Source organism: Leptonychotes weddellii, chromosome 13 (assembly GCF_054177405.1).
Source record: "Leptonychotes weddellii isolate Sample4059 chromosome 13, ASM5417740v2, whole genome shotgun sequence".
Lineage (NCBI taxonomy): Eukaryota > Metazoa > Chordata > Mammalia > Carnivora > Phocidae > Leptonychotes > Leptonychotes weddellii.
This window is the reverse complement of record NC_138381.1, coordinates 60216837-60233219: the sequence shown is the minus strand read 5'-3', so window position 1 is coordinate 60233219 and position 16383 is coordinate 60216837. Positions and strand designations below refer to the sequence as shown.

Sequence of the window (16383 nt, the reverse complement as noted above, 5' to 3'; positions counted from 1 at the left end):
AGTAGGCTCTTGAAAGGAAAAGTTGAACTGTCTGAGCACCTCCTGAATTAGTTTCTTCATTTTGGTTTAGTTATTTTTAAAATTTATTCATTGTAAGTAATCTACATCCATTGTGGGGCTCATCAAGACTCAGCGATCAAGAGTCTTCCAACTGAGCTAGCCAGGTGCCCCCATTGTGGTTTATTTAATGTAAAGTATATTTTTATAATGTCAGATAGGCTTATAGCAAAGACTGGTTTTAAATGATGTTTTGATAAGCTGCCACTCTGGTTCTGGTCCGTTCATGTGGATAATTCAATATTGGCCATACAGAGGACTCTTGATATTTTCAGATTTTATATATGCTCTTAACTGTTTTCAGTGGACTCTTTAAGGTATAACTAATAGTTTGTAATTTTGCTGAGATGTGCATTTGATTTGTGTGCAAAAGTTGGTTTTTCTGTTCTCATTGTTATGTACATACACTATGAATTCTGTGAAGTTTTTCCCTTTACTGCATTTTCTGGGCAATTAAGCAGTCATTTTCAATTAGGGACACACATCAGAGTCACCTGTGGAACCTTTTGAAGTATATAGATCACTATCTGAACCCTCCTTTGCCCTTCTAAATTAGAATTTGTAAGGATGGGGCTTGGATATCTGCATTTTTTTTTTTTTAAGATTTTATTTATTTGCGAGAGAGAGAATGAGAGACAGAGAGCATGAGAGGGAGGAGGGTCAGAGGGAGAAGCAGACCCCTGGCCGAGCAGGGAGCCCGATGTGGGGCTCGATCCCAGGACCCTGGGATCATGACCTGAGCCGAAGGCAGTCGCTTAACCGACTGAGCCACCCAGGCGCCCTGGATATCTGCATTTTTGATGGTTTTACAGGTGATTATTATGTGCTCGCCTAATTAAGAATGACTGGAGAAATTTTTGTGAATTGGGGAATTTGGAGGATTTGCAAAGCTCTCAGTATGTATCACGTGAATATCAAGATTCAACTATTATCTACAGTAAGGAATTGATGTGGAGGCTCAACTTTCTGAAAAGAAGGAATATTAGAAGATAATGTGTATGTTCTAATATTATATATAAAAATATATATGTATTATATATATATTATTTATTTATTTACTTTAGAGAGGTGGTGGGGAGCAGAGGGAGAGAAACAATCTTAAGTAGGCTCCATGCGTGGGGTTTGATCTCACAACCCTGAGATCATGACCTGAGCCAAAATCAAGCATCAGACACTTAACCGACTGAGCCACCCAGGCGCCCCTAGAAGATATTAATGTAGAATAATGGATTTGGCCCTCAAAATGTGAGCCATAATCTTACTTGATTTATTAGGATTGTGATTTTGGGCAAATCACTTAACCTCTGTGAACCTCAGCTAATATCCTTATCTCAGGGCTGTTAGGCATTTTAAACTAGGTAAAGTATATTAAAAAAAAAACTTGCATTTAAAAAAGTATATAAAAAACTGACATTTAAATGCATAGTAAGGGGCGCCTGAGTGGCTCAGTTGTTAAGCGTCTGCCTTCAGCTTGGGTCATGATCCCAGGGTCCTGAAACTGAGCCCCGCATTGGGATCCCTGCTCAGCAGGAAGCCTGCTTCTCCCTCTCCCACTCCCCCTGCTTGTGTTCCTTTTCTCCCTGTGTCTCTGTCTGTCAAATAAATAAAATCTTAAAAAAAAACATAGTAAAAGTTATGTACACTCAACTTATAAGGAAGGTTGGATTTGGATCTTTTATACTTTGGATACTTGAAAAATAAATCATTCTGTTTGATCGGTTCAGATTTATGACTTCTTTTTCCCTTCTCGCCTTTACCCTATCCTTAATCTTGCAGCTCCTGGATCTTCCAGGTATCATTGAGGGTGCCAAGGATGGGAAAGGTAGAGGCCGTCAAGTCATTGCAGGTGAGTGGTCCAGGGCCACCATCCTGGGATATCATCCCTTTACTGGGCACTATTCCTTTAGTTGGGGACTGTTGGACTTAAGAGATTTTAACACAGGGAAGGACGTAGTTTTATCTGACTTTTTTTTTTTTTTTAAAGATTTTATTTATTCATTTGAGACACAGAGATAGAGAGAGAGAGAGAAAGCATGAGCAGGGAGAGAGGCAGAGGGAGAGGGAGAAGCAGGCTCCTCGCTGAGCCAGGAGCCCGATGTGGGGCTCGATCCCAGGACCCTGGGATCATGACCTGAGCTGAAGGCAGACGCTTAACCATCTGAGCCACCCAGGCGGTCCTTATCTGACTTCTTACTGGAGTAGAATGTCAGAACTTGAAGGGACCTCAGAGTAACAGTCCAGATCTCCATTTGAGGAGAAACACTAAGGACGGGAGAATTGAAGTGCTTCAGTCCACTGTTGCACTGGTTGTGGCTGATTCAGAACTAGAACTTGGGTTTCCTGACTCCCACCCATGCCTTTCCTTCTTTTCTTCTTTTACTTGAAGTAAAATATTATAAAAGGCTCATCATAAATTGCAACAATCTGCTTCCCCACCTTTCCTCACCTCCACTGTCATTCCCCATTGGCAACTGTTATCAACTCTTCAACTGTTTCTTCTGTTACTTACCTTCATATTTTCAAATATTATGCTTATATTGCTATTTCACGATTAATTAATTTTAGATATCATCTATTGATTTCATGTTATGGTGGAGAATTAGCTCTCTTACACTCTATACCTTTATTCCCATTCTTTTTTTTTTATTTTATTTTTAAGTAATCTCTACACCCAACATGGGGCTCCAACTTATAACCCCTAGATCAAGAGTCACATGCTCCACTGACTGAGCCAGCTAGGTGCTGCCCTCTCCTTTCTTTAAAATAAATTATAACAGAGTTTTTAGTTAACTTATCAGTCATAGTTTACATTATTATGTAACGAATATGTAACTTTTGTTCAGTGCTAATTCTTTTCTCTTGAAGTCTTTTTGAAATTTGTTTTTCATGGAGTTAATTGTTTCTTTTTTTGTTTTGTTTTATTTACTTTTCTGTGTTTGCTAATTTTCAAATGTTCTAACAGATCAAATGCCTTTCAGTCAGTATTTTTCTGTATAGTTAAATATAGCTCCAAATACAGTCTTAGTGATTTCGTTCTTTCCCCACAACCCTGACAGTACCCTCGTGTACCCTGTCTTCTTGCTTTAATCTGGATTGGTTGCTTTCTAGATCAGCACTGTCCAGTAGAGGAAGTGGTCTGAATTTGTGCTCTCCAGTATTGTAGCCCCTAGGCGTGTGTGGTTATTGAGTGCTTTAAATGAGCCTAGTGTAACTGAGGAACTGAATTTCAAATTTTATGTCATTTTAATTAGTTTAAATAGCTCCAGGTGGCTAGTGGAGTCTGTATTGGACAGTGCAGCTATAGACTTTTTGCATGGCTATCAGTCTGAGACTTTCTTCTGTGTTTTTGTGTGGGATCCCCTGTTTCCTGGAGTCAATGTCTTTTTTGGGGTCATTTTCATGTTTTGCTGAAGCACAGTCTTTAGTAAACTTCCAGAAAAAGGATGAATGATAGGTAAATTGTTTTTTCATGTCTGAAAGTATTTTTAGTCTACTCTTATATTGAATTATTAATTTAGCTCTTTATAGAATTATGTATTAGGAGTTACTCATGGATGAATATCAGAAACATTATGCTAAATTAAGCGAGCCAGGCACACAGACCGTATTTTGTGTAATTCCATTTATATGAAATTTTTTAAAATGCAAACCTGTGGTAACAGAAAGCAGATCAGTGGTTGAATGGGAATCAAGGGGAAGATTGATTTCAGAGGTGATGGAAATGTTCTCTCTCTTGCTTGCCTGTGGTGGTTACACAGGTATATATATTTGTCATTAAACCATATGCTTAACATGGACACAATTTGTTTTTTGTAAATTACACTGATAATATATATGTAATACATATGTAATATATACGTGTGTATATGTATAATTACGCTGATGATAAAGTTGACTAAAAATATGCCAAATAGACATAAGACTAGTCTTACGGTTTTAGAATCTTATTGTTTTAAATCTTTCTAAACTTTTTCTGGGATTTAGGTTATTGCTTGGTTCTTATCTTTATTCTGACTTGTTTTTCTGCTAGTGTATCTAGAAGTTAACACATCTAGATGTACCAGTGGAAAACCAGGCACACACTGCAAATTGACTTCTGGCATAGAATTTGGTAACCTTAAGAACTTCATGTGTGTCTATGTATTTATAAAAAAAATCCTTTGTCTTGATGGAATTCCATTGCTCCCACCCCAGCTTTTGAGTATTTGGCTTAGTTAAGTCTTTAGTGAGTTTTGCTTGGATATAAATTATTTTTTTCCATTCTTCAGTGGCCCGAACATGTAACTTGATCCTGATTGTTCTGGATGTCCTGAAACCCTTGGGACACAAAAAGATAATTGAAAATGAGCTGGAAGGCTTTGGCATTCGCTTGAACAGCAAACCCCCCAACATTGGCTTTAAGAAGAAGGATAAAGGAGGCATTAATCTCACAGCCACTGTAAGTGAAGGTGATATGAGGCAGGCTGCTGAAGGGACTGGGGTCGAGAGTGGATTGAGGCACAGGGATGTTGACCTTTGGAAATTACCTGGCTTCTGCCAGCATTACAGAGGTAACACAATGACCTTGTAATGACTTTCAGAGTAGGACAAGAATCCATCTCAGACTTAACTTCATTTCTTCTTTTGGGTTATTTATTTGATGTGGTATGGGAGTATAGACAGTTTTGTTTTTTTTTTTTTTAAAGATTTTTATTTATTTGACAGAAAGAGACACAGCGAGAGAAGGAACACAAGCAGGGGGAGTGGGAGAAGGAGAAGCAGGCCTCCTACAGAGCAGGGAGCCTGACACGGGGCTCGATCCCAGGATCATGACCTGAGCCGAAGGCAGATGCTTAACGACTGAGCCACCCAGGCGCCCTGAGTATAGACCAGTTTTAATGCTTACATGAAGTAGATGGCTGCTAATATCTTGTGTTTTCATTCATTCAGCACAGATTTATAGAGCGCCTACCATGAGCCAGGCATTGTTTTAGGCTCTTATTGGGCAGGGGGGAAAAGTTGGAAGAGAGAGCAAAATAGGCAAAAATCTCTTTCCTTACATTCTATGTGTAAACGTAGTAAACAAAATTAATGAGTTAATACAGTATATTAGACGATGATAAATCTAAGGACAAAAATAAACTGGGAAAAGGGATGGAGAGTGTTGGTGGGAGAGTTGATTAGAGAAGTCTTCACTGAGGTGACGTGAAGGAGTGAACAAAAGGGATATCCTGGGGAAGAGCATTCCATATAGAGGGAATATCCAAGTGCAAAGCCCTGAGGTAGAGCATGCCTTTGCATATTTGAGGAACAGCAGAGTGAGCAAGTAGGAGGGTGGTAAGAGATGAAGTCATAGCATATGTACTTTTACTTTGCAGGAGTTGGATAACTATTGGTTGGGTTCCCGTCTATGGAGTGAACATGATTTAGGTTTTGGTGGAATCAGTCTAGCTATTTGTTGAGAATAGATTGGATTGTGTTAAGAATATAAGAATTGGGGGCGCCTGGGTGGCCCAGATGGTTAAGTGTCTGCCTTCGGCTCAGGTCATGATCTCAGGGTCCTGGGATCGAGTCCCGCATCGGGCTCCCTGCTCCGCGGGGAGCCTGCTTCTCCCTCTGCCTCTCTCTCTCTCTGTCTGTCATGAATAAATAAATAAAATCTTAAAAAAAAGAGAGAATATAAGAAATGGAAGCAAAGAAGCCATTTAAGAGGTTATTGCAATAATCCAGTCACAAAGTGATGTTTCTCAGGCCAGAGTTGTAACAGTGGTGGAGATGAGAAGTGGTTGATTATCAAAAGATTTTGAAAGTAGCTGGTAGGAATTACACCTAGATTGGATGTGGTTTGTGAGAGAGATGACTATAAGGTTTTTTCCTGAGCTAGAACAATAGACTCTCAGTACTAAAATGTTAAGACTTTCAATAGAATAGGATTGGAGGGGAGGGGAAGATTAGGATATTCAGTTTGAGATTGCTAGACACCCAAGTATTACCATCAAATAGACATATGAGGAATTATCTAGGCTAGAGATGTAAATTTGGTGGATAGCAACTCTAGAGCCATGAACTTAGCTGAGATAACTAGGAAATGAGTATAAATAGAAAAGAGGTTCAAGGATTGAGCCTTATAGCCCCCCTCCAGTGATTATAGGTTGGGAGATGGGAAGAATCAGCAAATAAGACTTTTTTAGACAGAAGAAGGAGGAAAACTGGGAGAGTTTGGAATCTTGGAAGCCAAGTAAAGAAACTTTCAGATTGGAGGAGTGATCAACTCTGTCCAATTCTGCTTGCTTCTAAGTAATAGAATTGAGGACTGAGAATTTCCTACAACATTTAACATTCTAGAGGTCCAGATGATATGACTAACACAGAGTTAAGCTGTCCTGCCCAGAAGATCTTTCTGATTATCCTGTCATAATGTTTGAATTTGAACATTTAGTATTTGTTTGCTAAGGCTGCCATAATAAAGTATCATAGATTGGATGGCTTAAACAACAGAAGTTTATTTTGTCTTAATTCTGGAGGCACTAGATATCTGAGATCAGGGTTGGTTTCTTCTGAGGCCTCTACTTGGGTTTGTAGATGGCTGTCTTCTTCCTGTGCCTTCACATGGTCTTCCCTCTGTGTGTCTGTTTCCTAGTCTCCCTTTCTTCTAATGATGTCAGTCACATTGAATTAGGGTTCATCCATATGACCTCATTTTAACGTAGTTACTTACCTCTTTCAAGACCCTATCTTTAACCATAACAGTCACATTCTGAGATACTGGGGTTAGGAGTATAAACATATGAATTTGGGTGGGAGTAATTCAGTCCACAGCACCTTCATCTGAGTTTGGAAAGATTATTATTATTATTATTATTATTATTATTATTATTATTTAGGATTTATTTATTTGAGAGAGAGAGCATGAGGGGGGGGAGGGTGAGAGGGAGAAGCAGACTCCCCACTGAGCAGGGAGTCCGATGCGGGACTTGATCCCGAGACTCCAGGAACATGACCTGAGCCGAGGGCAGTCGCTTAACCAGCTGAGCCACCCAGGCACCCAGATTATTAGTTTTTAAGTATTTTCTAATAAAAGTCAATTTTTCTCATCCAGAATAACAGATTTTAGAAATGAATTTGTACCTTAGGATTATCCAGGTATAACGATAGATACTTTTGGGAAATTTTTTTTGCTCTGTGACCAATTATTGTCTTCTGTGCACATTCAGTGCCCTCAGAGTGAGCTGGATGCTGAAACTGTGAAGAGCATTCTGGCTGAATACAAAATTCACAATGCTGATGTGACACTGCGTAGTGATGCCACAGCAGATGACCTCATTGACGTGGTAGAAGGAAACAGGTATGACTAAGTGTACAGTCTGGTGCCCGAGTTTGAATTTGAAGCCTTGTAGTGGAAACAGTATTGGATTATGAATCTGGAAGACATAGATTCTAACTGGCTGTGCTACTATCTCAAATAGTAGTGGGCCTTGGTTTTGTTAGCGGTAAATTGAAGGGTTGGTTTTGATTTCTAACATTCTTCTTTGCTCTGAAATTTGATTATGTTAGTCAAATTCAACTAGGCCTTTTCCTAAGCTGTGTCATATGATGGTGGAAGAAAGTAGTTCCCAATCTGCTCTCTCAGAATTAATCCATCTGAGAAATCCTATAGGCTATCATATCATATCATATATCATATAGCTGGGCTGTATCTCTTCTCTCCAAGTGTAACCTGAAGGTTTGTAGCTGAAGCCCTATTCCATGAAAATTTATATTATTAGTATTTTAAATTATATATATATTAGTATTTTAAATTAAATAATAAAAATAAAATAAAAAATAATAAAAATAAATTTAAAAAATAAATAATAATAAAAAAATAATAATTTAAGCCACTGTTAAAATTTTTCCTGGCATTTGAGCATAATGTTGTTTAGTTGCTTTCCTGTTCATTTGTTCCTATTTTATTGGATGGATTTATTTGATTCTCATTTGAAAACAAAGGCCATTTCTTTGAGTTAGACACTGTATAAGTGAGCAGTTAAAGCCTGAAAAGTTGTGGCTTGCTATAAATATAACCTTAGCTGCCATATTGATATGGACATTAGGATTGTGATATTGTTAGATGTTATGTTTTTTATTTTAAAAATTATCATGAAATACATTATTAAAAATATATTTACATTTACAGTTTGTAAAACAACTTTGTGGGAAACTGACTCTGAGACTTGCCCAAGGTATTTAGATTTAGGAAGTGACAGAGCTGGGAGTAGATTGAGTCTGTGTGATTCCAAAGCTTTTGTTCCTTATGATGCCTCTCAATTAGCTGCATGGCTGAGACTAGGGCCTGAGTTTTGTTACTTCTCAACTCATAGTTCACTTTTTGGATATTCTGCCTTACTTTGGTAGGAAGCCTTTTGGAGGCGGTTGAGGGGTTGATCTGCCTCTTATGTTTTGCAGTCTCTGATTTGGGGTCCTGGGCCAGGGGATGCTGATAATCACACTGACATTCTTGTCAACAGCTCCAGACTAATGTCCTGTTTTTCTTTTACTTCTATAGAGTTTATATCCCTTGTATCTATGTGTTGAATAAGATTGATCAGATCTCCATTGAGGAATTGGATATCATCTATAAGGTGCCTCACTGTGTACCCATCTCTGCCCATCACCGCTGGAATTTTGATGACCTCTTGGAAAAGATCTGGGACTATCTGAAACTAGTGAGGATGTAAGTCTTAGTGGAAAGGGTCATATTGCTGTAGGAATTAAACCAGACTATCCTAAAATGATACCGTCTGGAGCTTAGTGCATAATTTGACTCTTTTTGGAGATATAAATAAATTAATTTCTGTCATCTGCTAGGCCATATTGAGGACACTTTCTTCCTTAATTGGAGGTTATCTGTGTCTGATCTTTTCAGGAGTGATGGAGGGTTGATTTGCATTCAGTCCATGAAACATTCCAAGAAGTAGGCAACCTCTGCTCCCTCTCTGTTCTAGTTACACCAAACCCAAAGGCCAGTTGCCAGATTATACATCCCCAGTGGTGCTGCCTTACTCTAGAACTACGGTGGAGGATTTCTGCATGAAGATTCACAAAAATCTTATCAAAGAATTTAAATAGTAAGTATCATGGGCATGTAGTGCCTTTTCCTTGTGAGCTCCTGATTCCACTAACTAGCAATTCTTAGGCTACCATTAAAGAAAATGGCATCAGGGGGCCTGCTAAAAAGTTTGCTGGGTTAGAACTCTGCAGTATCTTCCTAAAACCATGCCAAGTTGGAGCCGGAAGTGCTCTAAAAGCCGTGTCAGGTCAGTGGGCTGACAGTACACAGGGCTCTGATTTTCTCTTGTTAATTGGTCTTCCTCTTGGCAAACACGAATGTTAATTCTCCTTGCCAGCATCATATTGGCCTCCACTGGGTACTGAGACCCCCTCTAAACCTTAAGCATGGGTAAATGCCCCTAAATCTCCTTCGTTTACTTTAATTGCTGGTACAGGCTGAAAATTTCTGACATCTTATTTTGAGCTAATTGAGCTAATTTTATTTATCTTATTTTATTTTTCTAAAGATTTATTTATTTGTGAGCGAGAGCGTGCATGCACACATGAGTGGGGACAGGGGCAGAGAGAGAATCTCAAGCAGACTCCTTACTGAGTGCGGAGCCTGACACAGGGCTTGATCCCACGACCCTGAGACGATGACCTGAGCCGAAACCAAGAGTCGGATGCTCAACCAACTGAGCCACCCAGGCACCCCTGAGCTAATTTTAGACTTACAGAAAAGTTGAAAAAATAGTACAAAGAGTTTCCTTATATGCCTTACCATTATTCTAACATTATCAGCTCACATAACTGTAGTAGTATAGTTATCAAGAACAATTTTTTGTCCATCGGTTGATGGATAGAGAAGATGTGGTGTATATACATACAATAGGATATTACTCAGCCCTAAAAAAGAATGAAATCTTGTCATTTGCAATGACATGGGTGGAGCTAGAGAGTATAATGTTAAGTGAAATAAGTCAGAGAAAGACAAATACCATATGATCTCATTCATATGTGGAATTTAAGAAACAAACGAGCAGAGGGGGGAGAAGAGAAAATAAGAAACAGACTCTTTTAACTATAGAGAACAAACTAATGGTTACCAGAGGGGAGATGGTTGGGGGGATGGGTGAAATAGGTGATGGGGACTAAGGAGTGTAGTGCACTTGTGATGAGCACTGGCAATATATGTTGAATCACTATATTGTACACCTGAAACTAATATAACACTGTTAACTGGAATTAAGATAAAAAAAGTTTCTGATCCTAAGAATACTGAAAGAGTGAAGACCTTTATTAAACTTCGCATTCCTTTTATCCAAAATAACTGTATTCCACGTGCAGGTGCTGATTTCCACTATCCTCAGACCTTTACATTTTGGCATATACTTGAATCAGTGAAGAAGAATCTTGTGAAGTTAGATTATTTTCCTTTTTCAGACTTCATAGATTTCTATATAGGTCTTGCCTTCCATGGTGGCAGAACACTGTTCTCAGCCTCTAGAACTGTAAGTTAATGAGGGAATTAAATGAGAGGGGAGAAAAATATTTTGGAGAAAAGACATCAAAGCAGATAGAATTTTATTTGGTCACTGTTTTCCTTTTTTTTTTAATTATGGAACAAATAGCATTTTAACCATCTTAATAGAAAAAATTCAGCTTTAGACCTACTAATTGTAACATTTGTCCTTGTTGCATTGTTTGTGTCCTTGAATACATGCACATGTCCTTTAATCATTTACTATGTGTTTTCTGTTACAAGACTCACATCATTTTTATTAACCACATTTTTCCTATTTATTGTTACTTTACGTAGTTTTCTTGTCTTCACACACAGACCTTTCCCTTTTAATTTCTTTAATCTAGGATTAATGATAATATGGCCTTTGATATGTTTTGCTGCATTGCTCTCCACAAGGGCTGGACCTGTTTACATTGCCATCAACAAAATGGGAGGCACTGATGTTACTGCAAGCATTGAATATGATTGCTAAAAACTAGTTTTCTGGGCGCCTGGGTGGCTCAGTCAGTAAAGTGTGTGTCTTCGGCTTGGGTCATGATCCCAGGGTCCTGGGATTAAGTCCCGCGTCGGGCTCCCTGCTCAGTGGGGAGTCTGCTCTCTCTCTCCCCTCCCCCTGCTCATGTTCTCTCTCTCGCTTGCTCTCAAATAAGTAAATAATCTTTGTAATAATAAAAAAAAAAAAACCTAGGGGCGCCTGGGTGGCTCAGTCGTTAAGCGTCTGCCTTCAGCTCAGGTCATGATCCCAGGCTCCTGGGATCGAGCCCTGCATCTGGGTTTCCTGCTCCGCAGAAAGCCTGCTTCTCCTCCTGCTCCTCATGCTTGTGTTCCCTGTCTCGCTGTGTCTGTCTCTGTCAGATAAATAAATAAAATCTTTAAAAAAATAAAAAGCAGCCCTTAAGTGTAAGAAAAAAATGTAAACAGTACCAAAATGGTGGGGAGCCCTACGTGGTGCTCTGTCCCATGACTCTGAGATCACGACCTGAGCCGAAACCAAGAGTCGGGCACTTAACCGACTGTGCCACCCAGGTGCCCCGGAACATAGGTTTTTATTTTTATTTTTTATTTTTAAAAGATTTTATTTATCTATTTGATAGAGAGAGTGCACAAGCAGGGGGAATGGCAGGCAGAGGGAGAAGCAGGCTCCCTGCAGAGCAGGGGGAGCCTGATGTAGAACTCAATCCCAGGGCCCTGGGATCATGACCTGAGCTGTAGGTAGTCGCTTAATCAACTGAGCCACCCAAGCACCTGGAACATAGGTTTTTAAAGATGTTTTGTTGCAAAGGCAATATAATAACAATGTGGCTGTCATTTTCTATCCCTTGGTACATAGTTCTTAGCCTTTGTGAGGCAGGTCTCAGTGTCTTGTTCACCAATTTCCATCACTAGCACAACATATTTTTAGTATTGGCCTATAGATAAAAAAAACAGCTGGCTCAGTCTGCTTCTCCCTCCCCCTGCTCTTGTGCACTCGCTCACTTTCTCCCTCTCAAATAAAATCCTAAAAAAAAAAAAATTACCTTCGTAAATTCCAAAAAAGTCAGGAGAACATACCACTTACGGTGTCTTGGGAGGGAGAGAGAATTTTGCTTGCATGGCTAAGGAGGGAGGCCCTATATTTATTAGTATGCACTGGTGGTTTTAGTAGACCCAATAAAAACTGGTATTCTGTAACAATCTATAACTGACATTGTAAGAACCAATTTCTAATCCGAATTATTTCAGAGTATTTTTCTATTATCAAACCCATGCTTTCTCCTTTTAATTTTAAACTAGTCTTGTCACATTTCTCGTTTGTTTTTTCTCTTTGACCTTCCTAAATTGGCTCTGGAACAAGAGGAACCACACAACTTCAGAAGTCTTTGCCACTTTGTATGTGAAGGCTCCATTGTGCCATACTGCTGGGGAAGCTAATGCCTGTGGGCTTTGAATGTGGTCCTTGACTGGGAAGGTGCGATGTTGCAAGCCTATGGTTCTTAAGAGCTGGAATGCTAAATCTAAGCAGAAAGATGGCACCCTGGTAGCTAAGGTAGAAGTGAGATGATTATTTACACTGACTATTTTTTTTTCCCTTCCATACAGCGCTCTGGTCTGGGGTCTGTCTGTGAAACACAATCCTCAAAAAGTGGGTAAAGATCATACATTGGAGGACGAGGATGTCATTCAGATTGTGAAGAAATGAAACCTTCCCCTCTACCCATGAGCTGGGCCAACCATAGCAGCTTTTTCCATGACCAAGCACCCTACCCCAAACCCTTTCGAGCTTTGGCAGCCAGTGGATCAGGATTCAGGGGAGGGAGATGAAGGCATCCAAGCTAGAACTTTGTCTTAACTTGGTGTCACCTTGTAAATTCAACTGCATAAAGGACCTGGTAGGCCATCCAGCTATGTGCAGTTCATGTGTCATTGTCAGAATTTGTTTTGGGTTGGACTGAATGAGGATGGGTATATGTACAGTGAGACATCTGCAGAAGGGGTACTTGGGAGCTTGGTCTTAAGTGTGAAATGGATAAAAATGTGACTGCAACATCTTATTTGATGTTTAGTCATGGGAAACCCTTCCAACTGGATGTGGCCTTCACTCCTCTCAAGTGGTCTTTCGCAGATGATACTGGAATGAGGAAGGACGTGATGTAAGTTAACTGATCATTTCCTGCAAGGCTGGTCCATGTGGGAGATAGTATCGTGTGGCAGTTGAGTAAAGTACTCTAATCAGACACATCAAGAGTTTGAATTGCATGGCCACTTCTAATGAGCTGTGAAACCCTGCATAAATTACACAACCTCTATAACTGTTTCCTCATGTAACATGGAGATGGTAATAGCACTTACCTTCTGGAGTGGAGACTGTTAGTATTAGGGGAGGTGGTAGTTGTAAAATACTTAGCACAGTATCTGGCATAGAAGTACTTAGTGAATGTTGGCTGTTATCACTGGGCCCTTTCATTTACCTGAGCAGAGCAGGTTTGTGTGTACACATGTATATGTATGGCGGTGGGATGTTAGAAGGAAAGGTGGGTCAAGACTACTTAAGAGGGTACTGAGGACATAATTAGAGGTCTTGGGCTGGGAATACAGGAATATAAAGGGAATCACCCCGATACTGGGAAATTGATTGGCAATAATCTTTGTGCGGTAGACTGGTTTAGTGGGAATAATGGCAGAGGCAGGGTGTGGTCAGGTAGGTACACAGAAGTCTAAACTTGGTAATTGATTAACTTCCTCTTTGGTGAAAAAGAAGTAAAAGATTATTTCAGTATGGATTACGGGGATGATGGAGAAGGGTAGTCCCTGAGAAAATCAGGAGTGGAAACAGATTTGCAGGAAGACAGAGTTTGATTTTAGCTGAAGTGAGCTAGAGCTTCTAGCAGGTTGTGAGGGATGGGGATGTGGGATTATCCACACAGGACTCAGCCTTTTCCAGTATTTGTTATTCATGCTACCTTAGTAATCGTTGTTTTTCTGATTGTCTTCCTGGAGCATGGGCTTAGCACTGTCTCCAGCCCAGGAGAAAGCCTGGTATCCCAGTCGCTTTGTAGGCTGTAGGCCTTGATATCACTGGTGCATTCATGATAGAGGCCAAAATCTAGAGCCTACCCCAGCTCTTTAGAGAAACATTGGCTTTCTGAGCTGTGGGATTTCCAGCAAGGTTTGCTTTCCAACCAGAGCAAATATTGGGTGTTTCAGGGAAATCCTCATGCTCAAATTCACATCATTGAGCAAGAATTTAGCACTGCCAGGATGTTGGGTAGAAGAGGTTGCTGAAATCCTGTTCATCAAAAACCTCAGGATGTGCTTTGAACAGGCCTTGCTTCCATCATTCAGCATCCTCTTCTTCCCCTATCAGTGGCCCCCTGATGTTGAGGAGAGCATTACTCTACCATTTTCCTTTCTTTCCCTTTTGGGCTCAGACTTGAGGGTTCTGGGAGAGGAATACTGTCTGGGGTAGGGCTGCTAAGGAGGGGCATTCCTATAGTAAAGGCTTTCTCTTCATGGACCCCAAGACTACCGTGGTTTGGCTGTCACAGCATGGCTCAAATTTCCTGTATGGTTACATATTCCATTTCTTTCCTGACCTTTTTTGTTTATTTAAGCAATCTCTGCACCCAGTATGGGCCTCCAACTCATGACCCTGAGATTGAGAGCTGCATGTTCTACCACCTGAGCCAGCCATGTGCCCCTTTCCTGATTTTTTTTTTAGCACAGCTTAACAGACTCACTGTTCTGTGCCATTAGTTAGTTAGAATGCTTTTAACTGTGTTTAACAGCAAACACTTTAACAACCTGCTGAAGTGGAAGGAAACTTGATCTCTCCTATAAGTTGTAACAGAGCTCAGATGGGCTCATGGCAGCTGTAATGCCATTGAAGATCCAAATTTTTTCATCAGGCAACTCTGTCCACTGCAGTTTGTTGGCTTTGCTGAGCAGCTGGCTCCCCTCACAGAATGTCTGCTGTAGTCCCAGGCCTCACATCCAGCATCCAGAGAATAATAACGAGGACTGATTCTTACCTTTTTGGGAAGCTATTTGCCAGAAACTGCCCAATTTGTCCTTGTGTCTTATGGCCTAAATGGGTCACAAGCCTATTCTTGAACCAGCTGTTGGTAAAGAATAGAATTATTGAAGAAGAGTTTACTTCTGTAAATTATCTTCATTCCTGGATTTTGTTTGTGTTCATCTCATTCATTTACAAAGAAGGGCCAGTGGACCTGGCTACTCTTCTTAGTAGAGCCTGGTTTAAAGATACTCAGTGGCTATCTTCTGAAAGAAGCGTTGGCTGTACTAGCCAATTTTTCCCCCACTTCTCATTGGTTACACTGACTTCCCAAGTACTGGCTGCTCAGCTACTTTGGGAGGCACTGTTCTTTCCTCCTACCTGGCCATCCTCCTTAAAGGTAGGTCTTCCATGAGGTTCTTTGTGGCATTCCTCTTTTACTTTGAGGCTGCCTTCCACATCCTTTTTTTTTTTTTTGACACACAATGTTACATTAGTTTCAGGTATACAACAGTGATCTAACAAGTCTACATGTTATGCTCATAAGTGTAGCTTTCACCATACAGTACCATTGCCTGTATTCCCTATGCTGCATCTTTTATTCCCATGATTCTCTTGACCTTTGTGTTGCACATCCTTCTAGTCCTGATTGCTTCTAAACTCCTCTCATGCCTGCTAGACTTCCCAAAGTTGTTCCATGTGTGACCCCTCCTGTAGCAGAGACCTCATTCCTCCTGCCCTGACCCTTTTATTAGGCTCTTAGCTCCTGGAAGACTGCATTAGCTTCCTCTCCCTCCCCTACACCAAAATAGTTTTAAAATATCTCTACCTTCGGCTGTGCTAGTATGAGCAACTTCGCCTTACTTCCTTCTGGCTCTGTCTGACCAGCCACTGGCAAATGTTTTTGCCCATTGCTTGGTGCCTCTATCGTTCATTTCGGTCCTATCTGCTTCTAGCCTGAAAATTGGCAGCTCCAGCCCAGTTCTTCCCACTGAACACCTACAACTCTTGGTTCAACACGAAGGGGACGATGTGAAAGAAAATCTAGGAAAGGTGGAAGTGGATTGAGGCATCTGTGTTCTATTGTTACTTGAGACTGCTTTCCAGCTTCTACCTGTGGAAACAAAGCATTTGCAAGAATTCTAAACATAGGCTTTATTTCTAAAGCTAAGGAATCCTAAGAGCAAATCCCATGGGGGCCTGGGGTGTGGGAGGACTAATGAAGTAGAAGTACCAGGAAGACACGGACCTCATGCTCAGTCCACAAAGCTAGGTTTTGCTGAAAGGCAACCTGGTTTCT

The 16383-nt window shown here is 40.4% G+C and overlaps 1 protein-coding gene across 5 annotated transcripts in view; it reads left to right on the top strand.

Annotated features, from left to right (window-relative positions):
- The window catches only part of DRG1 (developmentally regulated GTP binding protein 1), a 43085-nt gene that overhangs the window by 8277 nt on the left and 18425 nt on the right, over positions 1–16383 (top strand). For 2 of the 5 annotated variants that reach the window (XM_006733491.3, XM_031028377.2), the window contains exons 4-9: positions 1834–1903; positions 4326–4495; positions 7251–7381; positions 8582–8749; positions 9021–9143; positions 12671–13115. In XM_006733491.3, coding sequence (XP_006733554.2) covers positions 1834–1903; positions 4326–4495; positions 7251–7381; positions 8582–8749; positions 9021–9143; positions 12671–12770 — 762 coding nt within the window. In that variant the 3' untranslated portion in view covers positions 12771–13115. Of the gene's footprint in view, positions 1–1833; positions 1904–4325; positions 4496–7250; positions 7382–8581; positions 8750–9020; positions 9144–9593; positions 13116–16383 lie in introns of those variants that run through there. The other 3 variants (XM_081801787.1, XM_081801789.1, XM_081801788.1) reach the window with 2 other exon arrangements.